Consider the following 14,738-nt stretch of genomic DNA (forward strand, 5'->3'; position numbering starts at 1 on the left):
AAATCACAGCGATCCTCCTGCCTCAGCCTCCTGAATGCTGGGATTACAGGAGTGTACCACCATGCCCGGCATTGTTTTTAATATATTACAATAAAAGATACATTGTCATCAATTCCTCTAAAAATACTCCTCCTTTGCTTTGAACACATGTACCCCAATGTTCTTTTTATCATTTTTTTTTTTTTGAGACAGGGTCTCACTATGTAGTTGAGACTGACCTGGAACTCACTATGTAGCCCAGGCTGGTCTCAAAATCACAGCGATCCTCCTGCCTCAGCCTCCTGAATGCTGGGATTACAGGAGTGTACCACCATGCCCGGCATTGTTTTTAATATATTACAATAAAAGATACATTGTCATCAATTCCTCTAAAAATACTCCTCCTTTGCTTTGAACACATGTACCCCAATGTTCTTTTTATCATTTTTTTTTTTTGAGACAGGGTCTCACTCTGTAGTTCAGGCCCTGAACTTACAGCAACCCTCCTGTCTCAGCCTCCTGAGTGCTGAGATTATAGGCATGTGTGCACCACCACACCTTGCTATCCCGTCATTCTTACCACTTTGTAAAGCATGATTGTCTTTAATTGCAGTTAGAGCTGCCTGAATTCCTAAATCGATTCACAAATTTTACCCTTCATGGTCATTTTGACTGTGGGGCAGGGCCAGAATCCACATGAATACCAGATTGAGTGAGTGAGGTAGATGCGGACACAACATAATTTTGTTTTTCCTACCGGGGATCGAACTTGGGTCCTTGCGCTTTTGAGGTAGGCAAGTGAGTCCCCAGCTCCACAACATAGTACTTTTAAGAGCCTGTCTTCCTGCTGGATGACACACAGCAGCAGCATTTACTGTGTTTTTGATCATGCCTTGTTAAGACATGAAAGTCTTTGAGTTGCTTAAGGAAGTAGCAGGAACGATGGGACAGTGTGTTCGAAGAAGGGGAGGATTTGAGGGTATTTGTGGCCAGGTGTCTTTTAGTATATGAGCTGCGAAAGCAAGCACAGCAATGCGTCTTTACTGTTAATTTGTTTTTTTGGTTTTTTTTGAGACAGAGTCTCAGACTCACTATGTGGCCCAGGCTGGCCTTGAATTCATGGCGATCCCCCTTCCTCAACTTCCCACAGGCTGGGGTTACAGGCGTGCGCCACCCTACCGGGCTTGTAGTATTTTTTTGTTTAAACATGCACTGTGCTTTCAGACCACCCCGTGCACAAGCCGTGCTTGGAGCAGCGTGGAAACGCTGAGTTCAGTAGGTCCTTCTCCTGGCAGGCAGGGGAGGAACAAGGGGTGTGGTGGGAGGCAGGCGGCGGCCAGACGACGTGACACGTGTGTCAGAGCAGTGACAGAAGGTTAGATGGAGCCCGCTAATGAATGGCTTACTCTTCTTTGTGGTTTTTAAAATAATGAGAAAGTGATGGTTTATTGAATGCCTGCTGTGTACCAGGCAGTAGGCTAAAGGCTCTGCTTTGTAGCGCTTTAGTCACCACAACAATCGTGTGGGAATGGATTTCACAGAGGAGGGGACTGAAGCTCAGAGAAGGGAAGTCCTTTCCCCACGGTCACACAGCGGAGGGTGGCAAAGCTCGGATCTGAGCCCGGAGACCCTGTTTCCAGGGTAGACCGCTGCCATCACATGCGCCCATCCTTCCCTTCTCCTGTGCCCAACGTGGTCTGTTCCGTTCTGTGGTTCTCTCCTCTCCCCATTGTGTGCAACATGGAGCTTGGGCTCGGAGAGCTGTGTGCTTAAGGCCACATATAGTTTCTGTGGTGGAGTCCAAGCCAGGATGTGCTTTTAATGATAACAGGCCACACTCAGCAGTAGTCTCGCCACGTACGGGGCTCCCCTTTAAGCCCTGGACACATATTATCTCATTTAATCCCCACAGCGACTATTATTACCATTTCCACTTTTCAGAGGAGGAAAACTGAGGCCCAGAGATGTATAGAGACTTGCCCAAGGTCAACAGCTTATCAGAGGCAGAGATAGGTACTGAATCCATCCAGATCACTTAGGCCCAGAATCTGGGCTTTCAAGCCTCACTGCCTTCCTTGCTTTTATCCCTCACAGGATGGGAAGATTGTGGACGACTTCTGGTTGGTGAGGCCCCTGCACGGCCGGATGGTGTACCTCTAGGGACGCGGGATGCTCTCATCAGGACCTAGGCCTTGCCGCCTTGGCTGGAGTGACTGGACCATTGGCCCTGGCCTGGGTGGGGAGTCAGGGCAGGCCCACTCCCTGCCCTCTAAGGCCTCGTGTGGGGTGCATGCAGCCTGAGGTGGGCAGCTCTCTCCTCCGTACATGTGGGAGTCCCAGCTGGCTGTGGAGGGAGGACAGGTATGCGGGTATGTGCCCTCCTGCCTAGCCCTGACCGGGCTGGATACCCAAGTGCCTCGGAATAAAGAGGCTTGCAGCTGTGGCCCTGTGCACTCACACATCTGCCGGCCAGGCCGCTGAGCCGCCTCCCCTCACCTGGTGCGCACCCAATGAGGGGCATCACCAGCCCCAAGTCAGCAGGGTGGGCACAGCTGTCATGCCCTCACTTCCCAGCAGGTGGCATCAGTGGCCTTTTCTTCCTGTCCTGGCCCTCTGTCACCCAAGCCTGGCTCCTGCCTCCCTGGCCCGGGAAGGGCTGCCCAATATCCCTTTGTGCCTCAGTTTCCCAGCCAGTGCTCTTTCCTGCAGGAAGCAGGAGATAAAGAGAGGACACGTTAACATTCCAGAATCCCGGCTGGGGAACTGATGGGTCTCAGGAGCTCACAGACCTGTCAGTTTCTTGCCTCTTCCGTCCATTTCTCTTTCTCTTCGCCTTTTTATTTATTCAACTATTATTTATTGAGCATCTGCTACATGCTGGGCTCTGTTCTCAGTTCTAGGAAGATGGCCCTGAACAAGACAGCCCATGCGGAGTGGACATTACAACCAGGGAAATGGAAAGGAGACACTGTAAATAAGGAGGTTACAGGCCTTGAGTGCTCAGAAAAGGTAGGGAAGAGAGATGGAGAGGGGACAGAGTCAGGAAGACCTCACTGAGAGGTGACATCTGATCTGAAGGAGATGAGGGAGGAGACAGGTGAGAGAGAGAGACAGAGAGAGAGAGAGACAGAGAGAAACTCCGCCGGGATATTGGCCAGGAGGCTGATGCAGGAGGAGCAACGGGACTTAGGGGTGAGGACAGGGAGGTGACGGCAGGCTGGAAACTTTGTGGGCCATGGTGAGAGGGATTTGGGTGGGGCCGCAGGGTGGCCCCGGGCTGGTGAAGAATGCGATCGGACCGGACCGCAGCAGTCTTGGGGCTTCTATCTGCCTGCAGCAGGTTCCCAGCCCTGCGGGACAACCCTGCAGCTGGTCCTGCTCTGTCCTGTGTCGTTTCAAACTCTTCTGATCTGAACCTCTGCACCCTTACCCCGGCTTCCGGGAGTCTCTGAAACGCACTAACCCTCAGCCCCAGCGTTCTCCTCAAGCCTCCCTGGTGACCTCAGCTAGAGCAGGTCTCTGTCACTCTGTGTCCCTCGCTGCTTTCAGTTCTCAGTGTCCTCCCCAATTTCATCTTCCTCCTGGGCTGGAGGTCTGGGACCAGGGACTTTTTGTTCATATCTGAGTCTGTCACTTCCGCCGGGCCCCTTCTCGGGATGGCGGCTCACTGGAGGGCTGGCCGGGCGTCGCGTACACACTTCATAAGTATTTGCTGCCTCGATGAAGGCAGCCTCGGCCAGGCTCTGGCCGGACGACCCTGGGGACAGTGAGGAGTCAGTGCCCGTCGTGTCCTGTCGAGTTTGCAGGTAGATGGGGAGACGTGGCCACCCGACCAGGTGACCCACAGTGACGGGATGCCGCAGAGGGCACAAGACGGAGAAGCCACTGCAGGAGCGTTGCCTCCAGGTGAGGTGGAGTCTACAGAGCACAAAGTCCTCCCAGCTCTGCTCACGCCAGCCCACTCCGAGCCCTGAGCCCCGTTTCCGCTGCTGTAGCAGAAGAATGATAAGACTTCATGATGTCAGGATTAAATGATATCACAAGCCTTGGTATTGACTTTGACTCTTTTTCACTCGTGCCCATGGTCAGTCAACTGGAATACTCTGTGCTAGGCTTTAAAGTCCACCTGGAACTGCTCTGCCTCACCTCCCAAAGCTCGCTGCCCGCCGAAGAACCCCCTCTCCCCCACCCTCATCCCTCACTCCATCCTGCACCCCTCGCTCAGCCACACCAGCCTCTGTATCTAGCACCCCCCCTTTGTACCAACTGAGCCCCCAGTCCAGCACACTGGCCCCAGGTGTCTGTGTGGCTCCCTTCCTCAGGTGTCTGCTTAGTGTCACCTTCTCTGGGTGGCCTTTCTGATAAACTGGCTTGAAACCGCCCTGGGGTTGGGAGGCAGCCCAGTTGCAGAGCACTTGTCTGATGTGTGGGAGGCTCTGGAGTCCATGCCCAGCATTGTAAAATCCTAGCCTGGGAAGCTGAGGCAGGAGGATCCCAAGTTTGAGCCCAGTACCGGTAATTTAGTGACTTAGGGAAACCCTGTTTCAGAATAAAAAATAAAAAGGGCTGGGTGTGGCTCATTGTAAAGGCCCTGGTTCAATCCACAGTACCAGAGAAAAACGGAAGGAAGGCAGGAAGGAAGGAGGGAGGGAAGACAGGCAATCCCCCGTACACCCATCCCTCTTCCCTGACCTATTCTTTTTTTCCCCCCTAGAACACTTAGATCTTGTGACCGACTTGCAGAGACAGGTTGACTGTATTTATTTAGTCTTTGTGTCCTCCATCAGAACGGCGGCTCCCTAGCCATAGCGGGTCTTTCCAGGTGGCTTCCCGGTGGCTGAGGGAGGAAGTGAGAGAAGGCCACCGTGCAGACGAGGCGCAACACCGAGCGCTGAGGGCGCACGCTGCGAAGAGCAGGAATGACAGTGATTTACGCGAATCAGATACAGGCCCGGCCCTCGGGAGATCCTATAGCTGGGTTCCGGGGAGGCAGGCACGCAGCAGCACCTGCCCCGCCGCACCTGCCCCTAGCGTGTGCAGCCCGAGCTCCTGAGGCTCCCAGGAGACAGCTCTGAGAGACACTGCAGGAGGCTGTGCTGCGAAACCAGAATCCTGTGGTGTGGCGTGGGAGGCCGAGACCTGTTTTTCCTGCCTGCTGAAGTGAACCTGGCCATAAAGTCATCTATCCATTGCGTTTTCCCCATTTTTTTTTATTTTTCCCCATTTAAAAATATAAACTTTATGTTTTAGAATAGCTTTACAGAAAAATTGCACAGAGTAGAGTTCCCGGAAGGCCCACTGACCAGCTTCCCCTATTATTAAAATTGTATATGAGTACAGTACAATTGCTACAATTAATGAGCCAGTATGATATATTATTAGTAACTAAAGTCTGTATTTTATTCCACTGCACTTTTAACATCCTTTTAAATATAACTGTTGGGATATAACTAAATACAATTACCTGCGCCCTTTTAAAGTGCACACTTTGATGAGTTTTGACAGATGAACGTGCCCATGAAATTACTACCACTATCAAGATAGAGAACAAGCCCAGCTTGGTGGTGCATGCCTGTAATCCCAGCACGCTGTGAGGCTGAGACAGGAGGATTGCAAGTTTGAGACCAGCCTGGGAAACTTAGTGATTTAACAAGATCACACCTTGAAATAAAAAATAAAAGAGGGCTGGGGCTATAGCTCAGTGTGAAGGCCCTGGGTTCAACCCTCAGTACTTCAGAAAAAAGAAGAGATAGAGAACATTTGGCTAGAAGGGTGGCTTGGTGGTAGAGGGGCTTGCATGGAATGCTGGGTTCCATTCCCAGCACTCCAAAAAGAGAGAATGTTTCTATCATTTAAACAGTTCCCTCCTTCCTGTCCCTGTGCACTGAATCCTCCCTCTGCATCCCAGTCTCAGGCAATACCTAATCTACCCTCTGTCACTATAGATTAGATTTACCTTTCCCAGGCTACCGCAAGTGGAATCAGACAGTTTGGAGCCTTACAAGTCCGACTTCTTTCACCCCTTATGCAATGCACTTGCAATTCATACACGTCACTGTGCCTATTAAAAGTTCCTTCCCTCCTGGCACGGTGGAGCACGCCTGTAATCCCAGCACTTGGGAGGTTGAGGCAGGAGGATGGCAGGCTCGAGACCAGCATGACTTACATAGCGAAACCCTGTCTCAAATCAAATAAGCAAGCAAATAAAAGGAATCCTTTCTCCTTTATTGCTAGTAGTATTTAATGGGATGCATGTATTAAAACATGTTTATCTGTTCAACTACTTGAAGAACAAAATTTGTTTTTGGTTTGAGGCCTCAGGAAATACCTATGAACATAGAATCAATGGGTCCTTTGCCTTACACTTTTTTTGGCAACGCTGGGGATGGAATCCAGGTCCTCACACATGCTAGGCAAAGGCTCTACCACCATGCTACATCCCAGCCTTACACATTCTATTTGGCTACTGGATGTGTTTTATTTTCATGATTCAGTCTTCCTATGTACGCCAGGCCACCCTTGAACTCACTATGTAGCCCAGGCTGGCCTCAAATTCACAGTGATCCTCCTGCTTCAGCCTCCCGAGTTCTGGGATTGCAGGTGTGCACCACCACTCTGAGCTGGATGTGCTCATCACTTTATGTAATGCCATATATATATATTTCATATATATTTATGCCATATATATATTTGGTTTACATGTGTATTATTTATCCCTCAAGTATTTCTTCTGTGAAAAAGGAAGAGAAATGATTAGAAAACCAGACCCTGAAGCCAAGCTGCTGGTGTGACTTTGGAGAAATTATATAACCTCTCTGTGGTCTGCACATCTATAAATGGGGCTAACAATAGTGAGGTAGGGGATTAGGGCGTGGCCAGATGGCTGAGCAAGTGGGTATGACCTATCAAACACAGATGCAGGGTGTGTGCCCCAACCCTGCTGCTGGGACCAATCAGAGAATGCTACAGTATCTCCAACTCTTCTTGGGAGAACTCAAGCCAATTTTTTTGGTTTGTTTTGTTTTGTTTTGTTTTTTGAGACAGGGTCTCACTATGTAGTTCAGACTGCCCTGGAACTCACTGTGTAGCCCAGGTTGGTCTTGAACTCACAGGGATCCTCCTGCCTCAGCCTTCCAAGTGCTGGGATTACAGGCGTGCACCACCACTCCCAGCATGTCGATTTTTGATAGGTTGGCTAGATCTGACATCAGCCTAAGGAGTGGAGGACGCAAAAGATGCCCATCATTAAACTCTTGGCTACTATGCTCTCTCTTTCACAGTGGTCTGCTCTCACTCTGCAGAGTGTTTTTCTTTTCCTGCTTTTTTTTTGGTCCACACTCACTCTGCAGAGCAGGTTTCTTTTCCTACCTTTAATAAATGTTAAACCTCACTACCTTTGGCACTTATTTTGACCAATTCTTTCAAAGAACCTAGAAAATACCTCTAGAACCCAGAACTCCAGAACCTAGTAACATATTTTGGTGAAACCAGCCAGGAGGTAAGCCCTTTGGGCAAAGAACTGTTTCTGTACTTCTCTGAAATCTTAGACTCAAGCTAAGGACTGGTTTAATTTTTTTTCCCTCTTTCACTCACCCAGGAAAGCCCCAACCTCTTTCTTGTCTCTTCTCTCCCAAGATAGTCTTTCCTCTGTCAGAGGCTAAAATCCTTTAACTTTTTTTTTCTGATGTTGGCTGTCAGAAAGAAGCAGGGAACTAGAGGGTGATTAAAAACTAATGGAAGCTGGGGAACTCAGGAAATTTTCACATGGCTCCAGGAACAGTTTTCTAGTATGTTCCTCCATGTGGGACTGGAAAGGGAAAGTTCATGGCTCTGTGTTTTTCTAAGCTGATAAGAGAGTCCCACAGGTCTGCCTTGTTTATCTCTCCTTTTCTTTCTTCTCTTTCCCATTTTGGTCACTCATTGCTGGAGAGCTGCCAGAGAGCCTGTTACTGACCAGTTGTAGAACAGATCATTTAAATTCCATGTGTGCAAGCTAGAGTTTAGTGTGCCTTTTGGTCCTCACATTTCTGCTCTCCTTGATACTTTGCTCAGCTTTCTCACTTTTGGGGAAAAATAGCTATTGGTAACTTGATCTCCTGCTTGAGTAGCCACCTACCCTAGTTTACCCTTTTTTGTGCTCAAAGTCTCAGCTGCACTGCTCCTGTAGATGGCCTTTTATCTCTAGGTATCCTTAGTTGCTTTCTCAGAGCCTTGTTTCATCCCAGTCCACCTTTCTGTTCCTCATGTCAGTTAGTCACGTGGTTCCGCCATGTTCAGTGGCCATTCTGGTTATCATGAGTCAGTCACATAGATCTATCATATTTTTCAGCCATTTTGCTTGGTCATGTGGGTCATATGCTTGGTCACATGGCCCTGCCATGTTTGTTCTCCATTTTCTCTTTTCAACTGATCTCATGAACACCTGAAAATTTCATCCTTGTAGATAAGAGCTAATAAATCCTCCACTTTCTGGGATCATATGGTCCTCCTCGCTTCTCTTCTAAGTTGAGTTAGATTCCCTTTCCTGTTTTTATTGTGAAATTCAGATAATTTAGAAACATGTGCCTGGAGGCCCTGGTAGAACAAGGGGGCAGCCAGGAAAAGTCAACTAAGCAGATGTGAATATACAAAGTAAAGTACTGGTTTTCTTTCTCCATTTTACTTGGTTTTGTTTTTGCTGTGATAATTGTGGCTTCAAGTTAATGTCCCCAATAGGATGTGTGACCTGTGGTTGTTGCTTTGTGCAGTTTTCCTTGTGTCACCGCATGCATATCCTTTTGCAGCTTGATCTAACAAAAATGCAGACAATTACTAGGGTTTGGGGGTTTTATTGAGGAAACTACTTCTTAGCCAGGCAGGCTGTAAGGTTAGGTGGTTTTTATAACTGGCTGAAAGGTGTCTAGCCAGTACAGCACCTCAGCTCCAGACTCTGTCCAGAAGATGGGTTGTGGTCATAAGAGTTAGGGTTAGGGTTAGGATTAGGGTGTTACCCAAAGTTTCAAAAGAAAGTGGCACTGGTGCCCACAAATGCCAGATATTTCTGGCCTCCAATAATCCAGCTTTATCGGGGGATGCCCTGATGGTAACTATACAGGTCCAAGACTGACCTAGAGGATGCCCTGTTAGGTTCCTATGGGGGAATTGACCTAGTGAAAGGCTCTGTAATGTTTCTATGACTTAATCCTAAGGAATTCAGCCTTATAAAATCACATCCTGGGGTTGGGGATTTAGCTCAGTTGTACCGCTGCTTGCCTCACAAGCACAAGATCCTTGGTACCAAAACAAAACAAAATAGCAACAACAACAAAAGCAACAAGATCACAACCTGGGGCGGAAAGGCTCAGGAGCCACCAGGAGATGCTCTGTACGATCCCCACAAATGGGTTGGGGATTGACCCAGGGATAGCCTGTTAGGTTTCCTACAACTCCTCCTGCCCAAAATACATTTTGGATTATACCTCATTCATCCCACCCACTCCCTATTTGGATATCTTCTCAGATGGATATTCAGCAATTCAAAGACAAACTGGGTAAATTTTCCAAGGACTCTGAAAAGTTTTCTGATGGTTTACCCTAACTATGACTTTTTAATCTGATCTGGTAAGATTGTTTCTAAGGGAGCCCCTGTGGTGCTCCACTCTGATCTCTTAGGAGTTTACTCTTTCTCCTTTTCTCTAAGAAGTCAGTGGGCCACCACACCACGGGAAACCCCTGCAGATCATAGTGACCTTGTCACTAGGCTGTATACTATTTTTCAATTAGGTTGTTTCCACAAAAGGCATGGAAAAGGGTATGAAATCTCTTCTGTTCAGGCTTCCATGGTTCTTTATCTCTGTAAAGCCCAAGAATCATGGTACTTAAGCCTCCAAAATAAAAAAAAAAGAAAAAGATATCATTGATGATCATGTCCTCAGACACTCACCCGTCTCTCATATGGGTTTCTTTCACTCCCATTTCCACCAGAGGCCAGCATCCCAGAGAGACCCAGTATCTTCAAATATGACCTAATTGCTGGACAAGGCCTTTTCTGTGTTCAATAATCAGGATCTAGATGAGGATGAAAGGAGAAGGCTCAGACAAAAAAAAAATACAGACTGAAATTATGGTTGTCTCAACTGGCAATGCTTTAAGACAACCAAGTTGTCCAAGGGAAAACCCAGGACCAATCAAAGCCTGCAAGAAAACTAGACACTGGGCACATGACTACACCAAGCCACTGCCGGGGTCCTGCTCTATATGTCAGGTGGTTGATGTGCCTGACTCATGGCATGGGAGGATTGACTGTCCCTAATTCCACAAAGGGGCTAGGCCAGCCAAAACCCTCATCTCCTGGTCTGATAAAGAGGACTAAAGGGTCCCAGAACAATCTACAATGTCCCTATCCATGAACATCTGTATCTCCCATGAGGAACTCTAGGTGATCCTGGATGTCATGGGTAAGCAGTTTCCATTCCTTTGGCTTCAGTTTTAACTTTCTTTTCTAGAAAATCCTCCTCTGCTATAGCCATAATTGGACTGAAGGAGAGCCCTACTCAGAGCTTCTTTACTCCTCTTTTAACATGTCCATTCAAAGGTCAAGTGTTCAACCATGAGATTTTAATTGTTCCATAATGTCCTACTACCTTACTAGGAAGATATTTACTAGCAAAATTGGGAGAAATTATCTAATTCTGGCAAAGGCCAAAGCAGGTTTTATCTGTTGGGACTATGCCAGGCCTTGCTTCTAGACACTCTGAGGTTACCATGAAGACATATACTCCACTCTTATAAACAGGTGATTTCCCAGACTAATGCAAACAGGCAGGGCATCAGTGCCTTGCCCCTCAAAGACCCTGAGGAGGTATAGGTCACTGATGGAAGTACCTTTGTCCAAGAAGAATATGAAAAGGCAGGTTATGCAGTTGTCAGTTCACAATAGGTCATTGAGGCCAAACCTCATCCCCCAGGGACCTCAATTCAACAAACAAACAAAACAGAATTCATAGCCCTTACTCAGGCATTGGTAGTAAGCCAAATATGCCTTTCTGGTGCTACATGCCCATGCAGCAAGCTGAAAAGGAAGGAGCTTGCTGACTAATAAGCAATCATCTATAAAACACAAGCAGGAAATTCTATAACTCCAAGAGGCAGTCTATCTTCCCAAGCAGGTTGCTGTCATTCACTGCAAGGGATTCCAAAGAGACATGTCTAAAATCTCCTCAAAACTCAAAAGGCTGGTAGAGAGGCAAAAAAGCCAGCCTTATAGCCCCTCAAGACCCTTGCCTAATCCTTTGCTTCTGGAGAATCATTAAACTGGCTCTTCCTTAAGGATGCAGTGGAAAGCTATAAAAACCCTATGTGGGAAATGGTCATTTAAATTTTCACAGGACTAGGACTAGCTGTGCCCACCTAATAGGTCTACAAGACTTCCCCACAGGTGCTTACAAGAACCCTGGCAAGTTCAGACCACTGCCGTTGTTAAAACCTGTACACAGAAGAGACACATACTCTGGGGAGGATTGCCAGTTCTAAAGACAGCTCCACTTGAACTGCCTGAAGAAAAAGACCACCCAAATCAAAAAAGCTACTCCTATAAACCTCTGGAAGACCTGAGGTTTCTCTTCAAAAAGCAAGACTCTGGTACTGGTCTGGGTGCAGATAGAGTCACTAGTGACCCCTAATTCACCACAAGGTAAATGGGTACCTGTATCGAGACTCTTGCTTTTAACTGGATATATAATTTGAATAATCTTGCTGGGGCTATGGCTCTCAGGCTCTTGCTAATTTATCTAACATCTCTCTCTGCTCTTCTGCAGGAAGTGTGGAAATACGACACGATCCTTCTCATATTTGGGTTCCAGCCTTTTCCTATTAAACAGGCATCTCAACCGTTCTCCACATATAGACACTAACTCTTTTCTCATTGTCTTCTGGTGGGTTTCTTTCAACCCAGGTGGTAAGCCATAACATTCCAAGGTAGTTGGAGTGCACAGAAACCCCAGTAGGCAGGGTCTACAGTCCCTTTTGGGCTGGAAATAACTATATGAAGACAGAGACCACTGTACCCTGGGGACTTATGTCTTTCAAGGAGAAAGGAGGCAGGAGATTAGGGTATGACCAGGTGGCTCAGCAAGTGGGTAAGTGAAGTGTAAGAGTGGCTTTTACTTGGTATTCTTATCAATACTTGACTATAATACAGTATTGAATTTTGTTCTGAAAGATCCAACCCCCCATTTAATATTTCATCAATTATTTCTTCATCAATTCCTTTTTTTTCATTTTTCTTATTTTATTGTCTGTTTTTTGTTCACATCCTTTTTTTTTTTTTTTTTTTTTTTTTTGGCAGGCATGCTGGGAATTGAGCCCAGGGCCTTGAGTGTGCTAGGCAAGTGCTCTTCCACTGAACTTTAGTTGTTGTTTAGACAGGGTTTTGCTAAGTTGCTGGCTTCAACTTGTGATCCTCCTGCCTCAGCCTCCTAAATAACTAGGATTTCTGGTGTGTCCCACTGCTCCTGGCTTTTTCATGCCTTTTGCCTATTTTCTGTTGCATATTTCCCTTTCCTTTCTTAGTGATTTGTAAGTGCTCTTTACAGATGAAAGAAATCCACTCATATATCGCCACTCATCTTTTTCTTTGATGTACTGAACTTCATAATTTTTTGAGGCCAAATCTTCTTCATCATCCTCACTCTTTCCCTTAAGGGTCCCTTCCTCATCACCTCCTTCAGGGAGCCCTAGGTAGGACGCTCTTGGGGGGAAAAAATATAAATGATCATAGATTTTCTTCTCTGGGAGCCCTGAAGTAGGAGGGTCTGATTGCTCCACCTTGCTCTTGAGACAGATTTGTCACTTGAGTTATTCTGGGGTCTGATTTCTGAAGGGGATCCCGAGCTAGGTAACAAAGGACTTCACCAAACACAAGTTCTAGAGCTTAATATCCAGAAATTTGTGCAGGACATGAAAGAGACAAAAACTGTACCTGGTCCCCCTCCAATCACCATGACCCGAATAAGCTACTGTTATCTCAGCTATTATTCTTGTATATTTTTAAAACAGCAGTTGTGTAAGACGTAGACTTCAAAGGAGCACGAAAACTGGGATGTTTAATACTGGTGCGGCTCCTCTGGATGCGGGTGGGAACGTGAGTCAGATCCCGGCTGCAGTTTTGTAATGTGAGTCTCTGGCCATGTGGGGCAGCAGAGGGCAGCCGGTGAGAACAAGGTGGGTCAAAGCTGGGTTTAACTCAGGAGCAAGTGCTTTCAAGCAAGTGAACTTTCCGAGTGAATTTCCTCCTGGGTTAAACAGGAATGAATCATCCTATAGTTAGCCATGCCTCTTTTTTTTTTTTTCTTTTGGTACCGGGGAGTGAACTTGGGACCTACTGCTTGCAAGGCAGGTGGCAGAACCATTGAGCTAAATCCCCAGCCCAGCCGTGCCACTCGATGCTTAAACATGCTTGAAACATAGGAGCTGTGGCTATGCCAACACACAGGGCTGAGGCTGTAGCTTAGTGGCAGAGCCTAGTATGTATGAAAAGCCCCACTTTTTTGGGTAGGTTTTTTTGTTTATGTACATTCTCTTCGACCCTACGGGTTAGTTCCATTCTATTCAAAGGAAGCAACTGGAGATGAGTAGAAATAAATTAGAGTTCACTGATAGGATGGTTTCTTGTACGGCCCTTTAAAATAATCTTAGCTGCATGTAATGGCAGCTATAGTCCCAGTTATTCAGAAGGCTGATGCAGGAGGATTCCAAGCTTGAGGCCAGCCCTGGCAACTTAGCAAAACCCTGTCTTAAAAAACAAAAGGATCAGGGATGCAGCTTGGTGCTACTATGTATGTACAAGTCCCTGGGCTCAGTTCCCAATATAGGCAAATAAGATTTAATATTATTTAATTTAATATTATTTAAGGAATATTTAATGACATAGATACAAATGCTATGCAAAATCTTGCTTTTATAAAATCCAACTTTCCTTAGAAGTGTGTTTCTGATTCTCTTAATAGAAAAAAAGTAAGTAAATGTTTAAAAAAGTAGGTAAATGTAAAAAAGCAGATATATGTAAATGTAATAGTCGGTAAGTGTAAAATAAGTAAAATACCTCATGATCAATCAATCACTCATTCATGGTTTCCACAGACATTAATGAAGTGCCCACCTCATTCTGGACAGTGTGCTGGGGCAGAAGAGATGCACCCACCATTAGGGTGCATCTCCAAAGGGTAGATTAATCACTCTTCCAAGCTGCCAACAACAAATGAGATTGTGTACTCCCAGGCCAATGATGCCCAGGTATTGGGAATGCACCAGTGAACAGAGACAAAAACCTATGCTCTTTCAGAGCTCACACACCAGCAGCAGGGATAACCAAGAAAAAAAAATGGCAATTAGCAAGGACAGCAAGGAAAAAAACAGACCAAGAATAGGGCTTTGTAGTATGCAAGCAGGATTTAGCTGCTTTTGGTAGGATGGGCAGCAAGGATCTCACAGAAGTGACTTGGTTTTTTTGTTTTTTGCCCTTTGCACTGAGCTACAACCCCACCCCTTTTTAAATTTTTATTTTGAGACAAGGTCTTGCTAGATCACTAAGTTGTCTAGACTCCTCTTGCCTCAGCCTCCCAGAGTTCAGGGATTAAAAGTGTGCACCCCATGCCTGACTTGGAAAGTGACATTTTTAACCTCTGAAGGCGGGAAGGAGCCAACAGGATAACTGAGGGTAGTCTGTTCCAGACAGAAGATCCAACAAGAGATCTTGAAGCAAGAGAGCTCCATATATATAT

General features: G+C 46.5%; 1 protein-coding gene across 7 annotated transcripts in view; it reads left to right on the forward strand.

Annotated features, from left to right (window-relative positions):
• Acp7 (acid phosphatase 7, tartrate resistant (putative)) overlaps positions 1-3,974 on the forward strand; it is a 21,391-nt gene extending 17,417 nt beyond the window's left edge. For all 7 annotated transcript variants that reach the window (XM_010632854.1, XM_010632855.1, XM_010632856.1 and 4 more), the window contains exon 13: positions 2,074-3,974. In XM_010632854.1, the coding sequence (XP_010631156.1) occupies positions 2,074-2,139 (66 nt within the window). In that variant the 3' untranslated portion in view covers positions 2,140-3,974. The remainder of the gene's footprint in view (positions 1-2,073) is intronic.
• The last annotated feature ends 10,764 nt before the right edge of the window (positions 3,975-14,738 follow it).

Source organism: Fukomys damarensis, unplaced genomic scaffold (genome assembly GCF_012274545.1).
Source record: "Fukomys damarensis isolate Sample0158 unplaced genomic scaffold, DMR_v1.0_HiC HiC_scaffold_19, whole genome shotgun sequence".
NCBI lineage: Eukaryota > Metazoa > Chordata > Mammalia > Rodentia > Bathyergidae > Fukomys > Fukomys damarensis.